This window comes from Astyanax mexicanus, chromosome 12, assembly GCF_023375975.1.
Source record: "Astyanax mexicanus isolate ESR-SI-001 chromosome 12, AstMex3_surface, whole genome shotgun sequence".
NCBI classification, from domain to species: Eukaryota; Metazoa; Chordata; class Actinopteri; order Characiformes; family Acestrorhamphidae; genus Astyanax; species Astyanax mexicanus.
Window position 1 is genome coordinate 38,871,502 of NC_064419.1, and position 27,881 is coordinate 38,899,382.

The 27,881-nt window shown below is 39.0% G+C and overlaps 2 protein-coding genes across 5 annotated transcripts in view; one reads left to right on the top strand and one right to left on the bottom strand.

Moving 5' to 3' along the window:
* fancc (FA complementation group C) lies at positions 1–27,493 on the top strand. Of its 3 annotated transcripts, none has more exons than XM_049485703.1 (15): positions 1–169; positions 3,578–3,695; positions 4,363–4,457; positions 7,970–8,077; positions 8,560–8,624; positions 8,774–8,938; positions 9,144–9,300; positions 13,396–13,451; positions 13,603–13,702; positions 15,214–15,289; positions 16,916–17,039; positions 20,696–20,870; positions 22,403–22,594; positions 24,122–24,311; positions 26,514–27,493. In XM_049485703.1, the coding sequence occupies exons 1-14, from the start codon at positions 14–16 to the stop codon at positions 24,278–24,280; spliced, it is 1,746 nt and encodes a 581-aa protein (XP_049341660.1). In that variant the 5' UTR covers positions 1–13; the 3' UTR covers positions 24,281–24,311; positions 26,514–27,493. The 3 variants fall into 3 exon arrangements, with proteins under 3 accessions (XP_049341660.1, XP_049341661.1, XP_049341662.1); XM_049485704.1 differs by having other exon boundaries at positions 3,578–3,665; XM_049485705.1 differs by lacking the exon at positions 4,363–4,457 and having other exon boundaries at positions 35–169; positions 3,578–3,665.
* The window catches only part of aopep (aminopeptidase O (putative)), a 141,549-nt gene continuing 139,401 nt past the window's right edge, over positions 25,734–27,881 (bottom strand). For both annotated transcript variants that reach the window (XM_049485701.1, XM_049485700.1), the window contains exon 17: positions 25,734–26,621. The gene's annotated coding sequence lies outside the window, so the exon portion shown is untranslated. The remainder of the gene's footprint in view (positions 26,622–27,881) is intronic.

Here is a 27,881-nt window from a genome sequence, read left to right on the forward strand (position 1 = left end):
CAGAATTTAAGCCATGGCTGTGATTCCTGAGCTGCAGGTATCCTTCTGGATGGACAAAGCAGTGACGTGGGGTCAGGCTACATCTCTTTCCGCTCGACTGGATACCACCAAACACCTAAACTCACTGAGGAGCTTCCTCCAGCAGCTCCTGGAGAAATTGCAGTCAATGGTAATTTGGGGTTATTTGGAGGAATGCTTTAGAACCTCTGAGTTCTTTATAGAATAGTTTCATTAATGGAAGGATTTTTTTTTATAAATATGAAATTATAGTAGTGTGTACATTTTAATATTCCTTGATCCACAGTATCACATGTTTTCTGGGAATAGATTATCAAAGATATAGTGGAAATGTTTATAACTGGTACTGTCTGGCTAGAATTGTCAGTGTAAACAGACATGTGACTTACATTCACGCACAGTCAATGCAGGAAGCTCCACACATTGTGTAATGGAACACAATGCTAGTTCCTTTTTCCCTGACTTTAGCATGTCAGTACTACAGTCACAATGTATTGATAATATTTATTGTAATGTTCATGCTATCTGAACAGATAAAGGCTTACAGTACCAGGAGAAAAGTTTAGACACACCTCTTCTAATTCAATATTTTTCTTTTTTTTTTTTTTTTAGGATTTTTTACATTGTAAATTTAATTTGAGGACAGATGTGCATACACTTGGTATTTTCACATTGTCTTCATGAGGTAGAGTAACCTGGATTTAGTTTTCTCAGCATCTTGAATGAGTTCCTGGAGGTGCTGAACAATAGTTGCAGCTCATCCCAAATCACCCACCTACTTTAGGTTTAGGTTGGGCGATTGTGGAGGCCCAACACTTTTTTTTATTATTGTTTACTTCATAATTCCATATGTGTCCCTTAATTATTTTCATGTCTTTAGTATTATTCTACAATATAAAAAAATAATTAAATAAATAAAGAAAAACATTGAATGGGAAGGTGTGTCCAATCTTTTGATTGGTAGTGTGCATCCCAGATCAGCTGTGTATACAGCTCTATAGATAATTGTATGCAATTATTTTATTGATGATTTCAGCTTTATAGATAACTTTTAATGAATACAGAATATTTGTACAGTACATTGTACATTACCTTTTCAGAACATGAACAGCTTTAGAGTTTTCTCATGTTTTCAAGTAAACAAAGACAAACTTTAAGGTAAAGTGAAATAAAAATCTCTCATCAGTCTTCAGCATTAAACCTACGATACAGTCCTTCAGCTGAGTATTTTGAGCAGACTGCTACTGTACTCTGGAGACCGCGGCTTTAACAGAAGCCTCTCTGTGCTGGAGCAGGCAGGCCATTGGCATGGCCACAGTGTTGAGTTAGTGGGCTAATAGCCACAGAGGGACTGGCAGCGTTAACCTAATGTATCCCTGCATCAAGTGTTTGGATCAAAACTTGGATGAGGGATCAGATGGAGGAAGGGGGTGGGACGGGGGTCTCTCTGAAGGTCCAGTGTATTCGTGAAAAAGTCCTGCCTCACACCGTCCATGTTCACCTTGAAAGGAGCCTTTTCTTTAGCCTGTAGCAGCTTAGCGCCCCAGGAGCTCTCTCTGCTGCATGCGTCCGTGTTGCCTCAGCGCCTGCCACTGAGAAAGGAAAGGAAAACAAGTTTGCCGTTGTCAGGCTTTCTAATTTCGCCCGTTACAATGGCCGCCTGCCAAGATGCAGTTATAACTCCCCTCCCCACCCCCCACCCCTCCGTTTTCATCACTCTCAGCATGGGTCAGCTCAACGTGATTGGGTTCGAGATCTTTTAATTGGACTGAGAGCCTCTTCCCGGCACAGGCTCGTAAAAGACGGAGGCAGAATGATGCATCTTTTGATGACTGAATTACTTTTTTTAGCATGTGTACACATGTTCCACTTTCTGTCATTGTCCTTATTAGCATTCCTGAACTGAATCTGTTGAATCTTTCCCTGCTGCTGGAGAAGGAACGCCTGTAAGCATCCCGCCACTTCCCCAGCCCTCCACCACTCGTCCTCCCCTCCCACCTTCAGCTCAGTGGGTGCTGGCTGGCCGAGTGCCCACGTCAATGAGCCCGGAGCAGAATGTGAGGTTTCATGGCATAGAGAACCGTGTGTGCTATGTATGCGTGTGTGTGAGAGCGCACATCTCATGTTTGCCGATTTGCTAATGTGCTTACATGACTTTTACTTACTTGCTTACATGATTTTTTTCCACCTTACAGGAGCTGTGTGGGCTGTCTGTGCTGTAAAGACTATACTGAAGATATGGCTTTCCCATACTTTGTTTATTTTTCCAATAAATACAATTCTTATTAGAAATCTGCACTACCTGCAACAAACACCAAATGGTTTTGCAAATAAATAGGGGGATAAGGGATGGAAAATTGCCTAGGGATTTGCTCTGATGGAGTATGTGCTGTTTGTTCAACATCATGCAAATGGATCTTTATACTTTGGGTGTGGATAAAAAGGTATGGGAGTGAATGGTAGAAACAAATGATGGAAAAAATTACAAACCGAGGAGTGCAGGTCCATACAGCTGTAGATTAGAATTTGTGGACTCTACTGAGACAGTCCACATCAGCTTTTACTTTAAAATACCAGTATCTCCCAGCTTGTTAAGTGTATGTGTCTTTAATCTGGTGGAATAAGAGTAAATTTTCCACCTGTAGGTGGAGCCCAGGTACGAAAAAAAATCCAGTTCTCACATACAGCTGCTTTAAACCTGAATTCTGGAGGTGTGGGGAAAAGTACATTATTTAATACTTTTAAACACATTTCTATTCTTTGAATAATCATTAAAGGCTGATACAATATATAAAAAACTGCCAGGTACAAATCAGCAATGTCAATAGAAATAGCAGGATTTTGCGTGACAAATGCAAATTAATAATAATATTCTTTATACTCTGTACAGAGTTATTTTTATTTTCATGGACTGTGTGGGTGAGATGAATGAAATGGTGTGAATTGTAGCAGCTCTGGAAGGTTTTTAGTTCCAGATCTTTCTATTTGCCGCAGATTTCATCTTTTTCTCGCCAAAGCATTCTGTGCCTTTCTGTTTGTGACCATTTTTATATGCACATTTTAATATTGCCGAACATTCTTTTAGGGTTTTATCATTCAGTTCACACACAAATCAGTCAGCATTGGTGTGTGTGTGTATGTGTGTGGAAGGCATGATTAAAAAAGAGAGGCCCCTTCCTTTGAATGGATTCCAATATACAGTAAATTAGCAGCGCACATCTTGAACTCATGCAGAAAGCTGCGATCCTGGAGATTCCTCCGTGTTAGCGAGCTGGTTTTCATTAATTACGTAACTGTCTTTAAAGCAGCGATCAGTGACTCTCTGTGACTGGCTGCGTGGGAATAGTTTTTTTTTTTTAAGACATCGATTGACTAGTGATGCTGAGGGGATATTGCAATTAATTGTTCATTGAACAGGTTTTTTTTTCTAGCATCACTATCACCATGCTGTTGTTGCTGCTGCTGCTATTATTTGCTATTATTTTTTTTTTTTATGGGCTAAGCAATCAGTATACGTATTTGTATTCATATGTGTGTGTTTTCTTGTACTGTGTTTCAGAGCTCCACCGCTGAGGCCATGAAGAACCTACCCTTTGTGGGCCAGTTCTTGGGAAGACTTTGCTGGAACCCATATGTTACTGCAGATGGTAAATTTATGACACTCCTACTTGCTGGGGGTATGTTTCCCATTTGGGACAAATAAATGGGTCTGCAGGGGTTGGGTATTTACACTCATTTTCCAATAAGCCCTGTAGTGGCCTGCTGGGCATTTGTTCTCCCTCTCTCTTTTTCACTTTCTTTTAGTTATTTTCCCTTGCGCTGTCTGTCTCATGCTAGCTATCGATCTCTGTTCACTCATGCTCTCTCACACTTTCTCCTTCTCTCATCTCACTTGATCTCCTTTTTTTCAGACAATCTTTTATTCTCCTCTTATTCTCTTAGCCTTGTGCTCTGCTTCTCACTTACTCTTATGCTCTTACTCTCTCCTTCTCTCTCTTTTTTCTGCTTTGTACTTGTTTCTATCTGTCTTTCTCTCTCATGCTCTTGTGCCTTCTTTCTCATGCTTTTGATCTCTTGCTCTCTCTTGCGCTCTCTCTTTCACTCGTTCTCTTTCTTTCTCTCCCATCCTGTTGCTTGCCCTTTTCTCTGCTCTGTACTTGTCTCTCCTCCAAGATCCACATATTTCCCCTCCCGTTATTTACATTATCACTCTAAACACACAGATATGCCCTGAGTGTTTAAATGACCCATCATCTGTGAGTTTATTTTCAGAAGAGAAGTATATCAGAGTCACGTCTACAGCTTTTAAAAGCCTCTTTCTGTTGTATTCTGTGTGTCACTCAGGAGAAAGCAGCAGGCTCCTGCTGCAGTGTGTGTGGCATCTGTATAGTGTAAACCCCCAGAATGCTGTGGAGCGCAGGGCCAATGAGTGGATACAGGTAGAGTCACACTGTGTAGTTTGTCTTAGGCTCATTATTTCTCGACCGATATCATGATACTGAGGTGCAGCAAATTTGGTGTATCCTAGTATTGGTGAAGTTCATGCTGATGATTTCTGATAATTGATGAACATTTATTTATTTATTTAAGATCTTTGGAGACTGCATGTCACTCATCATTATCTTAGTAACATAAATATATAATGTCAAAAATGTATATAAATATGAAGTGTAGAATTTTATTAGGGATAAAGTATGGAAAACAAACATAGTTATTCTTTAAAGTTTTTGTGTGCTACATAGAGGATTTCTTCTCTTGTTTTCTAGTCAACAAAAAAGGGTTTGGTATATGGATGTAGCCAAATATACCTGTAGGACATTTGGGATATTGAGGGCTGCAGATTATTCTGAAATATCCCCAAATATTATTTTAAATATTTCTTGCGCATTCTTCATATTCGTCCTCTTTACTTCTGTATTCCATGTTTCAATAATAATGAGTAATAGAGGTGGAAAATACACTTTAAATTTTACACAAAGTATGAGTTAGAGTTCACACAGATGTTTTACCATAAGCAATAAAGAACCCTTCATATTTTGCCAGATTAAAATGTGTATTTTCTTTTGATTTTTTTTTTATCTTATAAAACATTGTGCTAATTAAAGCAGAGCTTTTAAAGTCAATGTTTAATTTGCCAGATGTTTTTTGACCTATAAAGGGGAAGTGGAGGCCGAGGGGTGTGTGGATGCTCTGTGAGGGGCTCTGCTGTGGTGTTTAGTTTTACAGTATTATGGTGCTTTGCTAACTGGCTCTGTGAGTAGAATGCAGCATGTGTGAAAGGCCAGAGTATGTAAGGTAAAGTTGAGTACAGTAGAGATGCAGGAGTAGTGGTAGGTCTTGGTAGAATCATATGTAGAGATGTAGAGTGAACGTTTTTAAATAATCCAAGCAGACATACTAACAAAGCAAAAATACTTATACATCAGCACTAATATTATAATTATTAATTTACTTCAGTGGTGCTACTCTAAACACACAATTAGCTAGCTAGCTACCGCAGCCGCTTGATATTGGTCATAATTGACCTCAGTGGTTTTGGTTGTCAAATATTTAATGCACCCTTACCGTTAAACCTACTTTTAAGTTTTAGACATCCAGTTTCAGTCTTGTAGTCCATATGTAATTTAAGTGGCACACTTCAGAATAGGAACGAATTGTTTGAGTTATTGTTTTTTTTGTGTGGTCTCTTCTATATATATATAACCACTGCCTTTTCTACAGAACCCAGAGAAGAACTGCAGTTTAATGAAAAAATGTGCATGCCCATTTTTCTGTACTTAGTTTTTTTTCCCCTTTAAGCACATAATCATCTTAAAGCTCACACATATAAAGGCACTAATACATCCTTCATCCTCTCCTGGGAGGGGCATCAATCATGAGGTTTTTCTGTTATCAATTCACTGGAGGCTTTCTCTTTCTCTCTCTCTCTCTCTCTCTCTCTCTCTCTCTCTCTCTCTTCCTCTCTCTTCCTCTTGTAACCTTCGTGTGTTACCCTGTCAGAAGAGAGAGCAGTGGAGTCATGTCTGGGAGAGTAAAGCATTATTCCTCCTCTTCATGTGGGCGGCTGAGCCTGAGAGGCAGAGTGGAGGGGTGGGACGCTGGCCCTTTCTGAGCAGACCCGCAGCCTGAAGTCCCGTCATTACAGACCTCACTGCCCGCTCCCCCACCATCACCCCCTCTCTGCCTCGCCAGCCTGACTCGCCCGCTCCTCCACATCAGAGACCAGCTCATGTTTGAGATTCCCTTTCTTTCTCTCTCTCTCTGTTCCCCCCTTTCGCTCATCCCGTTTTTTCCCCCACACACAGAGTTCCCCCAGGTCCAGGCTGTGTTTGTCAATTTAGAGGAGTTAAGAAGTGATGGCTGCCACAAGCCCGGACATACACACACACACACATGAACTGTTTATCTCTATTATTTTTTTCTTTCATTCTCTTTTTCATTGCCTCTGTGTCTGTCTCTGTGTCTGTCTCTGTGTCTGTCTCTCACTCAATCTTTCTTTCTTTCTGATCTCTTACTCACTCCCCACCGCACCCTTACCCATATTTCTCTCTCTCCCCCAGTCTTTTCCTCTCTCTTGCTGATTCTTTCTTGTGGTTCCTTTCTTTCTGTTTCTTTCTCATAATATAGAAATATATATTATACAATAAAATGTAGTTATAATAAGATATTTTGTGATGATAGCAATAATAATAACAGTATAAAAAGTAGTAAAAGTAATCAAAATAATTTAACTATTATACTATTGATTCATAATACATGAGTTACAAGAATGCATGCTTTTAAATCTGTTGGTTTTAAAAATCTTGTCACTCATTGTTCCTATGTCTGGCATGAATGCATTGCAACCTTAATATGCAGCTTATTTTATAGAGAGCACTACATTGAAGTGGGTCCACTAGATTTTAGTAAATGTGCATAGAAAACTGAAAAGAAAAAGGGAAAAAATGCCAGGACTACCTAAAGATCACAGAACAAAAAAACCATGGACGTCGTACTTTGGGCAAAAATGTTAGGACATCCAATTTTATGGTTCAGTGAATCAAGCACCAAGTTACTGATAGCAGGGTTATGAGTCTCGATACCCTGGTTGTCCAAGATACCACTTAGGCAAGGGTCTTAACCCTGACTGCTCCCTGGGTGCTGCAGAGAAAGCTGCCCACCTCTTTAGACACCTGTGCCCAATAACATAAACATAAGGAATAATAATAAAAATTGTTTACTTATTATTCAGACTTTTTTGTTTAACACAGAAGCGAAAGGGAAAAAAGGAAAAGAATCAAAATATATCATTTACTCATTCTCTTTCTATCACACCACAGTCCTTTTTCTTTTATTTTCTCTCTCTAACTCCCTTTTCCTCCCTCACCAGTTTTCCCCTCTCAGCAACATGCTGTTTTATTTATTATTTAAAGTTTGAATCTTATTTTGGATTCAGATTAATCTTTCATCTGTTCATATGGCCAGTATATAAATGACTAAACTACCTCTTGCCTTCCTTCATCTCCACCTCACATTTTTCAGAGAAAGCCACGATTCCATTCCTGTGTGCTCCACCCGCAGCCTAGCTTGGAGCTAAGCAGTGTTTTTGCACTTCAGATGGTTGTAATTGAGCCAGTTGGGCCTGTGGAAGACATCTTAGCATACTGTAAACCTAAGGAAACCGCACAGCCCCACCACAGGCAGCCATGTTTTCCTCCAAGCCTTTAGGCTTGCAGAGAGAGTCTCAGTCCTTTGCATGCTATTTGTTTCTGAGAATGATTCTACAGAGCTTTGCTTGAAGGAAAGTTTTGTCGCATTATATTATTTAGAAAAGTCTTAGTTTGTTGTTCTGTGTGATTTTGTATACATTTGTTGCAGAGTGAAACTGAAACTGTGTTTGAGAAATCCACTTTGGAGCACAGCAGCTGCAGAGAAGCTGATCATTGTCTGTTTTAATGTCTATGTTAAACAGAATTTGTTGTACCACCTAACATCAGAAGAAGAAGGCAGTGTGGGGCATGCTCTGGAAAAGCACTCTGGTTCCTTAAACCAGCATTATTATTCAGAGACCCTTAAAAAGGTAATGGTGCATTTTACTGGTCTTTATTCAGTAATTTTTTTCAGCTAATGTATAATTAAAGCAATATAGTGATTTACACCAACATGACATTTGCCTTGTCCCATTGAAACTAAAGAGCATCTTATATACCATATACATATGGAGTATATGTGTGGGGCCTCCTGCAATAAATATGAATGTGATTTTTGCCAGGCATTAGTCTGTTTCAAGCCAGATACTCCCAGTCACTGCCATAAACACTCACAGTGCTGTTTACTGTGGGAGGTAATGCTTTTGTGACGTATTCAGTCCCTTTCATCTGGCGCCCTTTATGAGGACCTGCTCAAACTCTGATAACATCACAAAAAAAAAACTCACAATGTTTAAAGATTTGATTTACATACTGATATCCCATGATTTTTGGCATGTCAGTGTAATATGGTGATGTTAATATAGTAGTGCTGAGTGAATATGACACCTAAGTGTATATTTGTCTGATGTAGATGGTGGCATTACTGACTGAGGAGGTCAGTATGAATCGTATCTCTTCAACTCCCTTTACAGAAAGGTTTGTAGCATCCATATTTATTACTTTTGTCTGTAGACTTTGTGTTCTTTAAAAATCTAAATGCATGATATGTAGTAACCTGAACCTAATCTAGTACTGTGCATGATTTATGAATCACAAATCATTAATAAATGAACCATTATTTGCAGGTGCTCATGTAATCGTCTCCGTGCAGTGTCCGTTGCTTGTGTCCCCTTAGTCACATGTCCCCTAGTGGCTCCTCTCACTGGGGCTCTGCTGAAGCACCAGGTTTCTTGTGGTTGTTCTCATCTCAGTGAGGAGTTCATAGAGGCAGTGAGCACTGCCTGGCTCAGGTACAGCAGGCATTTTTTATATTTTATTTTAACTAAATCCTGCTTATTCAACTAAGTCAGGATAAATATTTTTCCTGTGCCTGTTCTATGACTCTTTTTTTAAGTTTATATGTAATCGCTGAATGAAAAGTCTTATTATAATTATATTTGAAACTGTAAAATCTAATATCTTGGCCTTCTTTTGTCATATTTGTTTTTTTGACAGTAAGAAGCTGGTGATTGAAGACTTGGCTGTAATTGCCCTGTGGTGTCATAGCCTGTCTAGCCTGGAGAGGGCAGTGCTAAGTCTGCTTGAGTCTGTTTTATCTGACCAAGGATCAGTGATGCAGAGTCTGGAAAAAACTGTCACTGACTCTTTACTGGTAAGTGAATAAGCTGTCCATCACTGAAGAGTGACACTCATTTTGGAGAAATAATGTAAGCTGAACTCTGCTGTCTTCTGCTTCGAACACTGTTGCTTTCCATTTGTTTTAAACCTTTGTAAAGTCGGCCATGTCTTATAAACAGCGAGGCTCAAACAGTGCCAGACTACATGCTCTTGGTTGACTTTTGGATTATAGGGAATGAACAAGTTGTGTTGGTTGGTGCTGAGTGCGTGTGATGCGGTTATTTTTGATAGAAGCAGGCAAGTCATAATATTTACAGCCATTACTAATGTGTTTCCAGTGGAAACGTGGAAGGTAAGTAACTAAACGACTGGCTCATCAGTGGAGGAATGCATTCTCGTTGCATTCTTTCCTTACTACTGAGATTTGGAAATGATGGTCCGCTGACGACGCTATGCATAGTTTACAGTTTACACGATGCTCTGTCATTACTAGGACACACATTACGGACATGCTCCAGGCTTTAGAGCTGCTGCTTTACCAAAGACATTGTGCTGGAGAGAATGCAGTTTACAGTACATTGAGTTAGCTTAGATCAGTGTTTCTCAACCAGGGTGCCGCGGCACCCTGGGGTGCCGTCTGGCTTCATCGGGGGTGCCGTCAAAATATTGCGCCTCACGTGCATATTTCCTTTCCAGAGTCAGCTCGTGTCGGGGTGTGTCCCAATTCACAGGCAGCATACTCTGAAGGATGCGACCCACAGAGGCGGTGTATTACTGCGCAGCTGTGACGCAATCTGTCTTCGAATACAGCCTCTGAAGGATGCAGCCCCTAAATTGGGACACACTGTAAAGTTTTTGTCCCCCCACGCGATGCACGCGCTATTTTATTTCATATTCCGCCAGCAACACCCCTCGTTCTCACCTGAAGTACTGCGCCAGCACCACCACCCCCCCCCCCCCCATCCCGTCCGTAAACTGGGGTGCCTTGACATCTCGCATATATTTAAAGGGTGCCGTGATAGAAAAAAGGTTGAGAAACGCTGGCTTAGATCACCTTCATCAGACTACATTAACTTTTGATATTTGATATTAATTGTTTAATTCATTCTAATGGAGAAACTATTTAATTATTTGATTATTTGATTGTGTGATTTTTTTTACATTTCTTCTGGAGTCCCACATGATCATATGTTAGAGCCTATGTTATATTGGTTAAATGAAACATTCATGTTTCTTTACCCATTATCCACTGAGCATATTGGGCTCCACTGAGCTTTACAAAGCTCAAAAAGTGCCACTGGAGTTTTTAAACACTTTCCACTGACTGTCCACTCTATTAGGCAATCTTACATAGCTGGTAGATGTAAAATCAGGGACAGGGATGCTGCCCACAGGATGCTACCCCCCGGAATGCTATTGGTTTACTGTTCTTCTCAGCAATGTTTAAAACCCTGATAACACTGCTGTGTCTGGTACATTTTTACCAGCACAAAACACACCAACACAACAACAACATGTCATTAGCATTGCAGTGCTGAGAATGATCCACAACCCGAATAATACCTCCTCTGTGGTGGTCCTGTTGACTGGAGAACAGGGTGAAAGGTGGATAATAAAGTGTGAAAAACAGATACAGGACTACAGTCTGTAATGAAAGAACTACATAGTGTCATATATGGTCAGTGGTGCTGAAAAAATAGATAATGAAGGTAGAAACAAGGATTATAATGTCAGTCTTGTGCTTGATCGGTGTACATTCAGGGTCGAAGGAGTTAATGAACAGGTTGAAATCAGCCCCTCTTTTATCTGCCTGCTGTGCTCCTTCATCTGCTGCTCGTATGTTTGGCGGTTCAGGCCTCATTCAACACACGTAGGCCAGTTTGCCAGAGCGCTGCTCTTCTGCGCTGCCTTTCCCACTTTTGTGAACAAGTTGTTTAATCTGCAGTGAAAAATGATGGAAACAGTAAATTAATTTTCCGTCCCCTGTCCGTTCCCTCCCCGGAGTTTAGATCCAATAACAATAAACAGCACCTCCCTGCATCCCCGCTGCCAAAAACAGGATGTTTTGTCCATGCTGTAATTGACCCTGCCTGAAGTGCTGGGAGAAGGTATGGATGGGGCATTAAAAGCGCATCTGGTTTCACTAGGGATGAAAAAAGAGAAGGGAAAAAAACGCTTGCTCATGCCTCTATATTAATCACTTTTGATCTCTACTTTCTGAGCTTAAGTAACAAGAGGAAGCTTTAATTAACAGCTTTTGAAGTTTTTAAAAGCTGCTATGCCACTTTAATAACGAATCAGGGATTTAAGATCACCAGCTGCTGATGCTATTTCTGTCATTCTGTTCAGTGCCAGCTCTATCATTGATGAATCTCACCTACTGGATGTTTTATTGTTGGATGCATGCGCTGACTGCAGCAAGAAGCACTCGGGTAGATATAAACACATGAGGGTTTTGATTAAACTGTGGTATGTTATTTATTACATTGCAGTCTATTCCCAAACTCGCCAAGTTATTGGGTGACAGTAATTCTGTGGACGTCAATATCTCACAATGACCGTACTCCAACCAGATCTCTGTTTGGCATTATTTGCCACCTGTCACCTTGGAAAAACCACCAGCCCTTGCAAATAAATGTATATTTAAAGAAAATTAATGTTAAAAGTCTTCTGGGCGGAAAAAAAAAAAAACTTTTTTTTGCTGTTTTTCCTTTATTTGTTATCTCGCTTTTTTTTTACATTGTGTCAACATTTAAAAATTAATAGACCAATAGAAATGCACCAAGTACATTTTCTTTAGATTGACTTAAATTGAGAAAAAAAAAAAAAAAAAAAAAAAAGCTTTTTTCATCTCTTTTAACGTGGTCATTTTATAGATGCAGGGTCAGGCAAAAACCTTGTATTGCTGTGCAATTTTAACAATGTCAATCTGGCAGTTAGTTACATTGGTTTAAAATCTTCTTGATTTTTATTGGTTAATAGGCTGACCATTACTTTCTCCATGATCATGAAGGGTCATATCGAGGGATGGCATGGGAAGATATCTTGTGAGTGAGGTTGAAGTCTTGCCGATATTTTGATTACCGGCAAGCGTTTAAGAGAGAGGCCTGATGGTGGCTGTTGGATAGGAGATCCATTTTGTACAGAAAATGAAGAGTAAATGGGCAGTATTGATATACTTATATATTTATACTGGGCATTTGATTAATTCCATCTCTTATTCCTGATGTTCTGCCACTTACAAGCAAATTGCAGCATTAAAGCTTACAGAAGTTTTTGCACATAGTCACGGTCAGTTTTGATCAGGCCTCCGTATTACAGCTGTAAGATTTTTCCTCACTCTTAGAGGGGATCAAATAGAGCGTCTGGTGTTTGTAGCTGAAACGCGTCTCTTTTTATTGGAGCAGCAAATTGGCGGCTCTTGGCAGGCGTCGAATAGCTGGGGTTACGGGAATATCTGAGATGCTTCTTGTTGCTTTTGTGTGCGTCCGTGTCTGTGTGTGCGTCTGTGTGCGTTTGTGTGTGTGAACATGACTGCTTTTGAGACAGGCAAGATAAGATTTCTTTAATGTAAAGACAGGATAATGAGACCCATCTCTATCGAATTCATGAACATACATATTCATGTACTCACAGATGCACACACACACACTCCGGATCAGAGACAGAGGGGGCACATATGGGCCCTTTTCTGGGGCACTGATGTTTTGAGTGTGTGTGAATGGTTTTGTGTTGTTTTACTGCATTCTTTGCCCATATGACTGATGCAAGAATGGCCGTATATTAATTAGCCTAAGCCTGTTTTCCCAAAAATATGAGCAAACGCACAGCGCCAGGCACGCATGTACAGTACAGCTGCTTTGGTATATGTTGTCTCCTTTAAACTCGTAGAATTTAAAACAGATGATACGCTGCACAATAGAGCGGTGTGTTAAAAAAAAAAGGTAGAAAAAACCTGGCTGCTAATCTAACAACAGCAGCTCATGTGAGAAGAGCAGTGGAAGGAATTAAACAGCTTGTAGTCCTCATCACTGTCTCAATATTGCCATCTGGTGGTCAGTAAGAGTACGTCCTGCACTTGTTTATTCTAACAGTTTGTTTTTTCCTTTTCTTTTTTTTTTTCTTTTAGCCAAAAGCATCAGCGCTGCACTGCCACCTCTCTCTGTTAGTAAATGATGTTTTCAGGTGGGTGCTGAAATCTGCTTATACTGACATTTTTAGTAAGTTATTTGTGTTCTTGATAAAAGATGTAAAATCCATTTCAGTAATGCACCATTTTTATAAAGGTCTATGTATGATTGCTCTGATACCTCCTGGTATTTGTGTTTTCATGTAGGAATGTGCTGATGACAATGGAGGAGAATCTGGCTGTGAGGTCACTCATACAGGTTTTTACTGCATGCTTTCTCCAGATCCGCACTGACCAGAATCCAGAGGTGAGAGCTGCTTCCATCCTTCAGTGTTTTGTCTCTTCACTGTTGTACACAATGCAAAATAGTGATGGGCAACTTAAATCAGTTTCATGGTTAATTGCACATTTAACCTCAATTGCAATTAATTAATATTTTAATGAATGACAGACATAACATTTTTCTGTAGAAGAAGCTGAAGAGTTGGCTCTGTGTTTGAGTTTTTCTATATGTTGCATCAATAGGGTCATGTGACTACACCCACAGTGTTATATACCAAATATGAGCAAGATTACTTTGGTTAAAGGTTTAAATTTTTGTTTCAATTGGAGGTGTTTCACAAAACAAGCCTTCTCAAGTAGATAGATAGAACAGAACCAAGATCATGTCAGCCTTATATAATTCCTTGCTATGCAGTTAGCACCTTTCTGAATGTTTTAGTTAGAAAGTAGCAGCTTCCTGGTTTAAAAGTCTGTTTTAATTACTGAAATTGAAAGAAGTAAGTGTTCTCAGGAGGTTTAGTGAAACTCCCAGCAGTATGCCGTTCTCCCATGTATTATCCTGCCTGCATCTCCAAAGTTACATACTGCAATTAGCAGCTTTCTGGTTTAAAAATCTGTTTGTTAGAAAGTAGCATAAATAATCATTTTCACTGGCGCATGTTTCACAAGACAATCTTTCTCAATTAGACAAAAAACCCAAGATCATGGCAGCCTTCTAGAATTGCTTTCCAATAAGAAAGATGAGGGCTGGGCAAGTAATCAAAATTAATCAAAAATAATCATTCAAAACTGTTTTGAATTAATGTAATCTTGTAATCTTGTTTTTCTTGTGCTGATCTGCTTTTCTTCATTTTTTTATTCTTAAAACATATTACCACATATGTTGTTTACCCTGTGAAAAACTCCAACACGAAGCCAACTGAGCAAATTAAGTAGTTGGTACCAAAAATGCTGTGTGCATTGTTCATTATTTATTATTGAAGTAGAAAGTTCAGTTAATCATGATACTAATTTGAGCCCATATGACCAAAGTCCTGCTTTGTGAAAGTCATCTTGGATAAAATGTAAATCACATACTGTGTAGTACACTAGTATTTCCATGGTTACGTTTACAAAAAAAATAGTAATGATTAAGCCTTTTTTTAATGCTTATTTAAAGTTTAAAGCAAAACTACGGAAAATTAGCATTTATTGCTCCTGATCTCACCCTACAGTTGGGGTACACAAGTGTAGACAAGCTCAGAGATATAGAACATCACTGAAATTGAAAGGAGCATGTGTTCTCAGGAGGTTTAGTGATATGACCAGATTCTACACAAACTCCCAGCAGTATGCCGTTCTCCCATGTGTATTATCCTGCCCGCATCTCCAAAGTTACATACTGCAGTTAGCAGCTTTTTAATCCCAGAGTAGCAGCAACAGAGACAGTGGAGTATCACAGTAGTTTTGAAGTGGCTATCTTAAGGTAGAAATGCTACATAATGTAGCTTTAATGTGTGTGATTTATATACTGTGTTTGCTTGATTTTTTTTTAAGGAAAGACCCCCACTGAAGGCCTTTTTTCCACATGTACCCCAAAGCCTCCTCACACCTTTATTGACCACACCATCAGGTAAAGTTTAACCCTATTTAAACCTTTCCCACCAAGTGAATCAAACACTGACATGCCAAGTATAATTAGACTTGAGACTTGGGACTAGTTTCATGTCCCATAACTTTTTGAGTGTGCCATGGATCTGCAGGATGGGTATGTGGGGTCTCCTGGATTGAATGGGGAAGTCATTTCTTCCAGAGTGGCTTGTCCGTTCTTAGACAGTTCTAGCCAGATGCCACCGGTTACGATCATTACCACCCACTACACTGAGCGCTCTTGAGCTTATGCCTTTTGTGATGTATTCTTAATTAAGAAATATTAAATGCTTGCAAAATCTCAGAATTGGAGTGTTTCATCCATCTGGTATTCACTATCAGGCCATGAGCATGTTGACCAGTGCTCCACCTCACAGAAGAAAAGAAAACATCAGCACAGTGCAGACCCAGTTTCAGAACAGCCTCTTTAGCTTCACCATCCGGATCCTCAGAGTGCTCGACCTTATCTTGCACCCGGTCTTGCCCCCCTTTCAGCACAGCTCCAAACAAACACTGCCCCTTCCTGCAGTACCCACCCTGCAGCACACAGCGCAGCCCAGCCTGCAGATCCATATCTACCACTGCGCTCCCCCCCCGGCCCCTCGGCTCAGGAGGATATCCTCACAAAGCCTCCGTTTCTGCACTCTCACACACCACCAGCCACAGAGAGTGTTTGTGTGTGTGTGTGTGTGCTTTTACTTTAGTGTTTATTTGCTCCAAAGAAGTGTGAATGTTACATGATTGACAGGAGGTATATCTCTCTCTCTCTCTCTCTCTCTCTCTCTTTCTCTCTCTCTCCCTCTCATACTCTTTCTCTCTCTCTGTCTCAAGATTTAGTTCAAGAGTCAAAGATGCTAGAGCTTTGTCATGACTGCAATAAACAATATTGCTAAATTATTATATCAGTAACAAAAACAACCAAAATTCTAATAGAATAAAAGTAACAATAATTACAAAACAAATGATAAATGTAAACCAAGCAAACAAGTAAATACATCTACCTAAAATTTAAGTCTATATACATACTTTATTGAATTAAAATAATTTCTCTCTCTCTCCCTCTTACTGACTCTTTCTCTCTCTATCTTACTTCCTCTTTTTCTTTCACTCTCTCGCTTTATCTTTCCTCCTATCAGTCCATTGCTTAACATATACATTCCTCAAATTATTCTCTTTCTTTCTCTCTGTATTATGTATGTATGTGTTGATGTAATAATTAGTGAATTTGAAATGTTTCCCCTACATTTGGTTAGAGAAATTGTAAATGATGTGCAACTTAGACCAATTTCTGAAACGGTCAATAAAGAAAAATATCCTCGATTTATTTGCTATGAAATTATTCAACAGATGCTGTACAGTGTGGCTGTTTTATATTTTGAGAGGAAATATCTGCATAAAAGAAAAATATGTACCTTCTCTTTAATAAGTAGTTGTATCCACCATATCAGCCTGTTGCTAGCAGCTGTATTTTGTTTAAAAGGCTTTTGCATGTAAATCTGCTGATTAAAGAAATCTTATCTCCCCCTATAGGCTTGTATCTAATTAAGCAACATTGCTCATAATCTGTTGATCAGTTCTGTTAAATATACCATGTTCTCCTTGTTTACAGAGGTTCCAAAGCAGGCCTGGCTGCAGCACCTGTGCTGGATTAGGGAGTTAGTGCAGGAGATCCTGTGTGAGAGAAACGGAGAAGAAGAGGGGAAGGAGAAGGAGGAGGAAGAAAAGAGCAGAAGGTAAAAGATGAAACTCTTCTGGTTTCCTTTGGGACCTGAGAAAGCAAAGATCTGAGCTGAGTCTCACTGTGACTTCCTTCACTTCCTTTAGCCAGTCTTTTCAGTTGTTGAGCAGAACATCCTTTAGGCCGTGGGGCATGTGAGGTGAACCTGGCTGTTCTCAAAGAGAGAGGGATGAGTAAGGTTAACTGAGCAGAACAGTAATGAAAGTGTGTGTTTTTTTTTGTTTGTTAGTTGTTGTTTTTTAGAGGAAGAATAGAAAGAAGTAAACTGCAACAACAAATAGATTATTAAAATAGTTGGCAACTAATGATGTTATAATCTTACATTCAGTTGCTACCCCCTAATGTGGGGCAGTAATGCAACCAAAGCCATGGCAGTAAAGCACCAGTATGTTGGATGCATGTTGGAGCCATGGGTGAAGAAGATTTACGGTTCATGGTCTTTTCTCACTCAATGTTCCTTGAGCTCCTAGTTAAACAATATGCATCATTCTTAGTTTTCTCACTCACCTTTAGCTAACAAGTTAGCTTTTGCATTTCCCAGAGTTTTTTCTTACACCTTAAATTCTACCTTAAATGTGGAAGCTTGACCAGCAGTTCCAAAACAAACTGTTTTTGTCAAGCTAACATTAGCAACAAATTGTAATTTGTAAAATTGTAAAATTTTTCTTTCCATCTTAAATGCGGTAGAAGTTACATTCAGAGTAAAGTGTTTGAGAATCATCCATATGTATATTTACTTTACCCACACTGTTGTTGTGTTATTAAATAATGAAAATAATAAAATTAATGTAAATGTCAGGTTAATTCTTCTTGTAAATACTAATATTTTAATGTTAGGTTGTGTTTCTTATACAATTACTCATTAATCTTAAATATTTGTACAATATCTGGTCAAATATATATTAATTCTTTTCAATTCCTTTTATTCTCAGCACATGGCAGCATCATCCAATGTCCATTTTTTTTTTTTTTATCCTTTTCTGACTAATAATCGATTTATCTAAAAATGTAATTAATTATCAAAATAAATGTTAGTTGCAGCCCTAAACATAAGTAATCAAGATTTGGAAAGGTGCTTATTAGTTATTAAGCATGTCCCGATCTGATCCAGTGAATCAGAATAGTGGAAAGCAAGAAATAATTTAACTAAGAATGCCCTGAATATTCAGCAAAATGGCAAAACAAGCACAAAGTGCAGACTTTTAGGAAAGCATGCTCATTGGCATAGTTGGTCATCTAATCCTAGATCCCAGAAGAGCCCACTTGCAGATTCCTAGATTGCTTAAAAGGGGTTTAAATGCATTTTTTTTTTTGAGAAAGGACAGATTGCATCACAGCAGTACCCTGTGAATATATTTGTCGTAGGCTGGGGAGGTGAGCAGCAATAAAAGTTGACTGAGCTTCAGCACAGCAGGGAAAAGATTATTTTCTCATTTGAAACTGATGAAAAATGAAGATAGAGGGGTTCTATTTCCTGTATTCCCAACTCAACTTATCCTTACATAAGCATGATCACAGTAATATAACTAAGCTGCTCCCTTAAGCCCCTGCACACCAGGCTGACTGTCAGATGCTGGATGGCGTCAGGCTACAGTTGAGCATCAGTGGCTGACCATTACCCTTTAGTTGGTGCTCACTGTCCTGCACTGTTAGCTTTAGCTGATTCTTGCCTATTGAATGGTGAACAGGGGTCACCCTGCTGCTGTGTATCACCACATGAGAAGAGGAATGGGGACGGCAGTTCTTTAGATGTTCGTCTCGGTTCTTTTGTGACCTCCAGGATGAGTCATTGATGTACTTTGTGGCCGCTCTTGGGAGGATTTACCACTGTTCCAAGTTTTCTCTCTTTTTTGTGGATAATAATGGCTGTCTCTGTGGTTTGCTGGAGTTCTCTGCAATGCCTTTGTAACTCTTTCCAGACTGGTAGATTTCATTTTGTTTTACATTTATGTTTTGAATGTCCACCTTTTAATTCTTATAACTGTGCCTTAAAATACCAGACTAGTTCTAATTAAAGCATATTTATGTGATGGGTAATAGAATTGGTAATTCTTGCTTTTTAAAAGACTGCTCCTGCAGTCAGGTAGTGTAAGACTCTTTGAGCCACCCCTAAAGGACACTCTTTTTACATGCATTTCTGGACAAGCTGAGAGATACTGATACTAAACCTTTGCTGCAAGTGCAAGAAGCATTTGGGCTGATGCTTGGGCAAGATTTTGCACCAATATAAAAATTGAAGTGTGGGTGAGGTCTCCACAGAACCAGTCAGGTGTTTGAGGACACCTCATTCAGTGTGTGTTCTTTCTTTTTTAATTCCTTTTTGTTTTGAAGACATTAAAGCTTTACAGGAACATGTGTGGAATAAAGTGTTAAATAAACCAGAATTTATACTTAAGATTCTTTTAAACAGCCACATTTAGTTTTGGTTGCAGATCTGCACACTTTTCATATTTTCCACCGGCATGGTGCCGGTGCTTATGCCAGGTTCGCGAATGGTTCTTTGCGTTTCCACAGCAAAATCACAGGTTCTGGGCCAGAAAAGCCGGTTCCGTTCTGGCCCCACAATCTTGCTGATCTGGAACCAGCAAACCTGTGACGCAAGTGGCCAAAGGGCGGGGCGCTGAAGCGTTTCGGGGGCAAAGTTGTTTACAAATCTCACCTCAATTCACAGCTAAGAGCAGCAGAAACAGCTAAATTAATGAAAATGAATCAACAGTGGTCCACCGAGGATCAGCAGCACAAGTTTTAAAAGGAGCTTAGGTTCCGCCATGTTGTTTTCAAATCTCCCCCCCCTTCTGTTTACGCCCACATTCACATACGTAGTGAGTGACTCCTTAGAGCAGTGGAAACACGGGCCGGTTATTAAAAGGTTCGCAGCTTTGCAGGAACTGGCTCCGGCTACAGCACTAGCACTTTGTTGGTGGAAAAGAGGTATCAGTGTCTTGAAGGAGTTCCTGGAGGTTCTGAGCAATAGTTGCTGCTTTTCCTTCATGCTGTGTATGTATCATGATTTGTATTGTATTGCCAGGTTCTTACCAATAAACAGCCCTAATGATGGATCTAATTTGTCATTGCAGTTGCCTCTGGAGCTTTAGTGTTTCATAAGGCTTTGTTTTCCCTGACCCTGATGTGTTGTAATTTTATTTTGTCATTATTAATCACAAGGTTTCATTAGGAAAGCTTGCAGTGTTGGATGTCCAGTAGTGAAAGCATACAACCTGGCTTCAGCACACAATGTCCTAACTGTGCAATGTATTATTTCCTTCAGAGCTGTGCTCCCATCCGTCTGTGCTCTATTGTGGAATTATGTCAGCTGCATACAATGCTAACCATATTAAAGATGAAGCGATATAAATATATTGCTTATTACCAGTTTTATTGCAGCGCAGTGATATATGGATTGCGTGGGAAAGCTCTGCTGCTGGGAAAGTGATGTAACTCCTGGGCGAGTGTGTCAGCTGCTGGTGTGCTGTAGCTGTAGAGCAGGCAGAGGGGTCGAGGGTTGGAGGAGAGGAACACGGGGCAGAAATATGAGCGTTCTCGTTCTCTGGAGACACGCTTCTGCCTGAACAGCTGTGTAATGTCTGGGTTCTCTCAAATCTCACCATCTTTCACGTTTCACATGCTTGTGTGTGTGTGTCTGTGTTGCAGGCAGCGCAGGGCTGTGTTTGAGACCTGGTTCTTGCTGGTGCAGTGTGGACACTGGGTGGACGCAGCTGCTGAGCTGCTGGTCTCTGTAGGATCTGAGGAATCTGAACCTCTGCTCTTCCTCCTGACGTTCTACCATCACCCCACCAACAGAGGGCACCAAAACACTCAGCAGACTGTGAGATATCCAGATATATTCTGTTATCTACTCAATTTAGTTTCGACAGGTTTTCTGTCTAGTTATTGCGCATTAATATTAACATACTGCATCACTTAGTACTAAAAGGAACTGATGTTGCTATGCCAACATGTGCCGTATCAAGCTATTTAAAGAAACAAAAATCCCGTTAGCCTTGCATTGTGGACGAATTATGTGAATCAGCACCAAACAACAATCAGTTTTCTTTTTTAAAAGTTGGATTTTACTGACCTTTGATACCTGATGATATACTTCTCCTATAGACTCAAAAACTAGCAGAAATTTGTGCTAGAATTCCACAGACATTTCTGAATAATTTAGTGATGATGACATCATTTAAAGTGTTTTTATGTAAAATGGTTAATTGTCATGAAACTTATAGGTTGTTTCTTAACAGTGGAGATGTTCAACTCAAAATTGTGTAATACAACGCAAATACACTTTTCAATCCAGCTATCACTATCCAAAACAACTGATGAATTTGTATACAAAAATTCAAAGTTTCATATGTTAACTTAATGATGGGTAAAGTAGACATAAATTAAAAAGCTATTTTTTTGTTGTTGTTGTTTTTTTGTTTTTTTGCCTTAGAAACCATGTATACATTATAGAAAAATGTTGGTTTGGTGGATGTCTGTTGGTGTTACGTTTATCATTTCAATCTTTTCTCTTTTGTAACTAAATTAGAAAAAAATCAATTTTTTATGTATTTGGTATAATAACGAAAAAAAAATGGGGTTGTATCCCTTTTTAACACAATTGTCATGTTTTTTATTACCATTCCTCACAAAAAATAATCTTAACTTGATTTTCTGATTTCCCCATTTTCGCATCTTGTAATAAAAGTAGGCTGGAAAATCTTCATTTTTCCTGAAATTCTGATAGTAAGGGACAGAAAGACGATTTTTTTTTTTAAAATGTTACACTGACCAATATTCAGTAGTACTGCTCCATTCAGGCCTAAACCCTAAACTTTCAGAGAGAAAGCCTTTAAAGTAGCATTATGGATGATTGGTGATGATGATTACTTCTTGCTCCTGGGCTCGCCCTACAGCAAAGAAGTCGAATTTGTGAATTTGAGAATATCCTAAAGGGCACGCTTACATGCTTTCAGGGCCTCTGAGATATACAGAAAGAAGTGTGTGGACAGAATGGTGTAGCTATCAGATTTTACAGTAATCTGTCTCGGGTTAGCAGCGTTATTAATAATTAGGTGGATGTATTTTACAGCCTGTTACGCCAGAGTTACTTAGTGCAGTTTCTGGTGTGTCCTGAGCTTGAGGAAACGATGATGGAGATGCTGCTTTTCCTATTGCAGCTCAGTGGAGTAGTTAAACTCATAAAAGGTGTATTTATTAGTTTAATTAGTTGTGTTTGGTATATTAAAGCAATAGAAGCACCAACATATTCCAGAGTAGGGAGCTCCAGGTTGGAAAGTACTGCTGTATTTAAACACCGCCAAGCCAAGTGGAAAATTACTGATGACTCACTCATTATATTTTTCATCCTAGATGGTGGCAAGAGAGGCATGGAGTCATCTGAGGATCCTCTTCCTCACCCACACTCCTCCCCCTGAGAAACTGTCTCCTGTGCAGGAGCTTCTCTCCTCCATGTTTTCTACAAACCTCGTCCTCCATCTTCTTCTTAACTTTGCCGTGTTTTCTCAAGCGTCTGCCAGCAGTGTCAGCGAGGTCATACAGAAGGTAAATTACTGCATACAGCACATTTAGTTGAGTGAGGTAAGCTTTAAGTCAAGCTTGATAATTGCTTTCATCACAGGCAGGTGTTGAGTGAGGAGCTAAATATAGCCACAGTTCTACAGTTTAACGCCACAGCAGCTACAGTACGAAAGTCAGTCACTCACTCACTGCTATATTTCATAGAGTTTCTGGCAAGGGTTCTTTCTGTCCTTGTGAATTAAAGAAATCCCAGATATGTATAAGAAGAAATGTAGACAGACAGTATGGCTATGTCATGGCCAGCCCAATGCATGGTCTGTAACCATTTAACAAAGCTGAACTTTTGAATCTTTGAAACAGGAATGGCATAAGGTAAACCCAAAATCAGTGTGAAAGACTGGTGGAGAGCAAGATGCATGAAAGCTGTGATTAAAATCAGGGTTAATCCACCAAACTTAAAAATGATTTTTGAAATCTATATTAATTAGTATTGTTTCTAAATAAATATGAATATTTTTCCTTTGTATTATTTGAAGTCTGAAAGCACTGCATCTACTTTACTTTATTTTGATTATTTTTCTTTTCTGCAAAAAAAAAATGCTATGAAAAAAAATGATGAAAAAAAATATTTGGAAATTTGGAGAAATGTTGTTTAATTTATATAATAAAACAGCAATATTCATTGTATTCAAACATATACCTAGAAATAGTAACGTCAAAGTTGGTTAATTGGTTGGTTAATTAATATAATATGGTTGCAGATTGTCTCACATTTTTTTGACTAAAGTAATTTGCTTTGTTGCATTACGGGAGTAGTATGATTAATAAAAATACTAACATAATCCCCCATCTAAAACAAATTCCTGTTTTGAAGACAACTCTCTTGCAACACAGTAAACACTGTGATTGATCAGAGGTACATTTATATATATATCATGGTCTTCTGTGATATCAGTACTTTAGTACTGCAAAGCTGTACATCACAATAGTAATGAAAACACTATTATATTATATTCTGCAGAACTAATCTAGTAGAAATGGCCGTACGTAAATGTGTTGATGGACAGTATAAACTGTAAACTGTGTAAACACTGTACATATGACCCCAGTAATCTGATCAAACAAAACCAGAACTAAACAAAGCCCAGTGAAGCTATCACCAGCGCCTGCTCCCCATATTCACTGTATTGAAGTTCCAGTGGTATGTGGGAAGAAACATGGTGCAGTATGCTCCCAGCTGTTTACAGCTTCTTGTAAAATCCAGAGCGGTTCAGTTCTACCCCCGGCACAGAACAAAAACAAGTTTACAACCTCCAGCTTTTTCCCTCACTGCATCTGGCTTCTTCTCCAGGAACGTGGTGGCGGCTGGGCTTCAGATTTCACTGTTTTATTTCTGTATGTTCTTAATTGCCTGCACCGTCTTTCAGTTCATTGAATTCCATGCCTGGATGAAATGCAAATATGAAAAGACTGACATGTGGGAAGGGCCAGGTAACTCAGTGTTCTTTCTTTCTTTGTGTGTGTATGTGTGTGGCCTGACCATGCTGGCAGCTGCTGATGGAGGCTGGTATGAGGCGTAAGGCGGCGTGGATACTCTCCTCCGTGCAGCACAGACTAAACAGAGCAGACTTGCTGGATGCCAGAGTTCACTCCAGACTGAAGACGCTTCAGGACAGCCTTGCTCCAGCCAACGCCCCAGGTTGCACGTAAACACTGCAACATGCCCGAACCCTGGCTCTCGGTAAGCTGTTTATTAGGAAAAGGATTCCTGGAACAGTTCAGTTCCACACTCAGTTCCACACTGCTGCAAATGGCATTTATATGCTAAGCCCAGTTGCTCTTTTTATAGATAACACAAATAAACCTGCGGTAAAGAACTCTGAATAGAGGAGTTTATAGCTAGAAGCTTAGAAATATATCTGTTTAATCTTAAAAATATTTTTTTTCATGTTACTTTTTACGCGTATGCGTCAAAATGACATCTAGTACAGATCGCGGGTACATTTCAAGTATGGAAAGATTTGACTCAACAGTTAACTCTTTTAAGGTTTAACTGTTTAAACCATTAAGGGAGTTGATGGTAGCAGAGTTGACATTTTCCTCCATTCTGGGCTCCATATACTAACCTTAATCTAGGCTAACCTTAAATGCAGCACATCTGAAAACTGAATTTACCATTCATTAAAATCTGAATAGATTTTGACCTATCCTTAACATTTTTATACAAAATAAGAAAAGAGGAAGTCTGATATCTCACTGAACTGCACAACACTGCAAACAGTGTAGGAGGCAGAGTTATTGAAGCTTTAGTGGAACCGTGACATAAAATATACTTTAATTACTGAAAAGACATTTTCTACAGAAAATAGATTGTGTGCAGTTCACTTTATAACTGTTAAAAATGCAACTGATCACACTTAATAGTTTAATGTAAAATTCAAGCGGAGTTAATTTTGTGTAAATAAATTATTAATAGTAAAAAAATGAATGTAGTTAGTAGTAGTAGTATTCAAAAAATGATGTAAAAATAAAGCACACGAAAAGAAAAAAAATTAAATGCTGATATTTGTGTAACAGAGAATTAGAGTATTAGTATTATTAATACTATTTTCTGTCACTGCCATAAACTTGTCATTTTGACACAAAAGCGGAGTACGAATTAATTTCTAATGTTATTTTCTAGGCTCCATTGGATACTTGTGTGTAAAGAAAAAAAAGAGGGGGCAAAAAGGTACAAAAAGTGTACAAAATAATCACAATAGGTCTTTGTTCTCTGCTGACAGAACTGATTGTGAATCTGTTTTTCTCATAAACATAGAAGCTCTTGTGCAGCGTAGGCAGCGTCACAAGGTATTGTCAAATAATTTCATTGTTCTGTCAAATCGTGCCTAAATTTAATTGGTGTATCCAGGTGTTTAGGCCTCCATTATCAAAGCTGGCCAAGCCAGCTTCGTTCTCCTGGTATTTTTTTACGTAATTCATTTCTCAAATTGGGGCAACTCTCTTCTACGTGCATGATTAGCAGTAGCAGGACCTTAAAAGGCCTACATTTGGTCAAATGTCTGTAATTGTAGAATGGGGGCATTCATTTCTTTTTAGCGTAGAATGTAGTATCAACCTTTTCTAAATGATCACAGTGAAAATGAGATTTGTAGTGTCAAGATTTTTACCAAAGTTATTGTTTTATTTTTCCTGTTAGAGGTATTAAAAGACTTAATAATTGCATTGAAATTAAAGTGTGTGGATACCCTGATTTGGAACAGAAAAGTAGTTTGAGTAAGGCTTTAGTTCTCAGTAATGATAACCCAAGTGCAACTTCTCTTTTGCTAAAAATATAAAAAAAACTTTATTGAAGTAGCACCATTTTGGTCCAAAGTCTCAGTAATTACATAAAACAAATAAACATAAAATTAATAACGACCAAATAAAATATAAAAAGTAAAAATACTGCCAGTCAAACTAAGCAAATAACTATAAATAAGTCTAATCAGAGCAGACACAAACTGGAACAAAATGACATCAAAGTAGAAGAACTGTAATTTCACATTTCAATATAAAACTAACAAATAGTGCTGTTTGTGTAGATTGTTACTGCCGTATTGGTACAGCATTCTTACAGGTGGAATTAAAGTAGCTTTTTTTATATAAATAATAGCAGGGACAAACCAGAAACTGACCTCTAGATGTTGTTGTACTGGTTGATATCTGCAGGACAATGCTAGTGCCCCTGAGGTAAAATGTTTAATATGAAAATATCAGCCACATTGTTTTTAACACAAACAGCTTCCATTTATCTGATTCTGCTGAAGCTTTGAGAACAGGAGCTACACAGATTTTTATCTCCGTATGATGTACGGGTGTACTCTGTAGTCTACTGTACCAGCTGCATTTAATATAATAAAGTATATTAATTATTTTCTTCTAATCTTGTTTCCATTTACAGCAGAAGCTTCATCCAAACAGATGTAGCCTCAGGCATCCGTGTGTTTCCGATGGTCCCCGTCAGCTGCTTCCACACAGAGTCCTGAGACTGCAGAGATGATCTCGAACCCTGCACCAGCGTGAACACAGGAAAGAGACACGTCAACTAAATGTAAATTACACACAGAAGAATACTTTTCCTCTTACCCCAAATGTGGTCAATCAGCCTAGAAAAACAATCAGTGTGGTCGGTATGTGTGATGCAAATTAAGGCTGAGCAAAAACGTCAGACAGTGAAAATATCGATGGACCACATTTAAAAGGGATTCCACTGATTTCCTTCACCAATCTAAAATGTTTATCCAAGTTGTAGAGCTCCACTCTACAGAAACTTAGAACCCATTTATACCAGGTCAATGTGTGTGTCCTGATATACTTTTACACTTGGTAGTAAAATGTGTCTGTTTATTCAGGCAGAAGTTCAATGCTGTCTCGGGCACGATTGATGAGTTTACACTGCTATAATGTGGCTCAGACGCTTCTCAGATGCTTCACCTACTGAAGTGATTTGAGTAAAGGGATTTGTATTATTTTGTATTAAAAAGTAAGTGTTTTTACATTTACTTGTTTTGGCTTTATCTAGATCTAAAATCTAGATAAAAACAATAATATTTAAAACACACGGAGTGACCTGGTATAAACAGGGTCTTACACTGTCTGAACTGTTTACAGTGGTGCTGTTGGTTGAACAGATATGTGGAGATTGCGGTGCCTCTAAAAGCAACATAAAAATGTCTTTCTTCATATAAATATGTTTTTATGAGCTTAAATTTACCCCCCAATAATTTTTTTATATCACATGATGCTTCCTGCGACAACCAACCTAATAACTGTTTACATTATTAAGAGACTTTACACTGCAACGTTTCCCACATCACCACCTGTATGTGTAAGTATGTATGTATGTAAATTCATTAATAAATAATATGTAGTTTTCTACAATCAGTGAAGCATCATTTATTTATTCCTGAAATGGCAAAGATGGAAAGGTTCTACTGGTGCCAGGCTTAATAATAGTAAAAAACAATCCACACACACTCTTGTGCACCAGCAGAAGCCAGCATCTAGTATATCTTATATAAATCAACATAGAATAAAAGAGACACCAGGAAAAAGTTCTGGAGGGTGCTGCTTTTTGTGGCTGTGGGTTTGGGGGTCTGTGGACCAGACTCCTGTTCCTGCTGAACTGAGCCAGCATTTCTGTATTACTGTAATCAGCTCAGTAGGCACGGGAGGCCAGGTCCATCTGGCTCAAGGCTCCGGCCCGACACCGCCCGTATGCGACCCGTACGAACGCGCACACACTCGGGCAGAGAGCACCAGGCTGCCG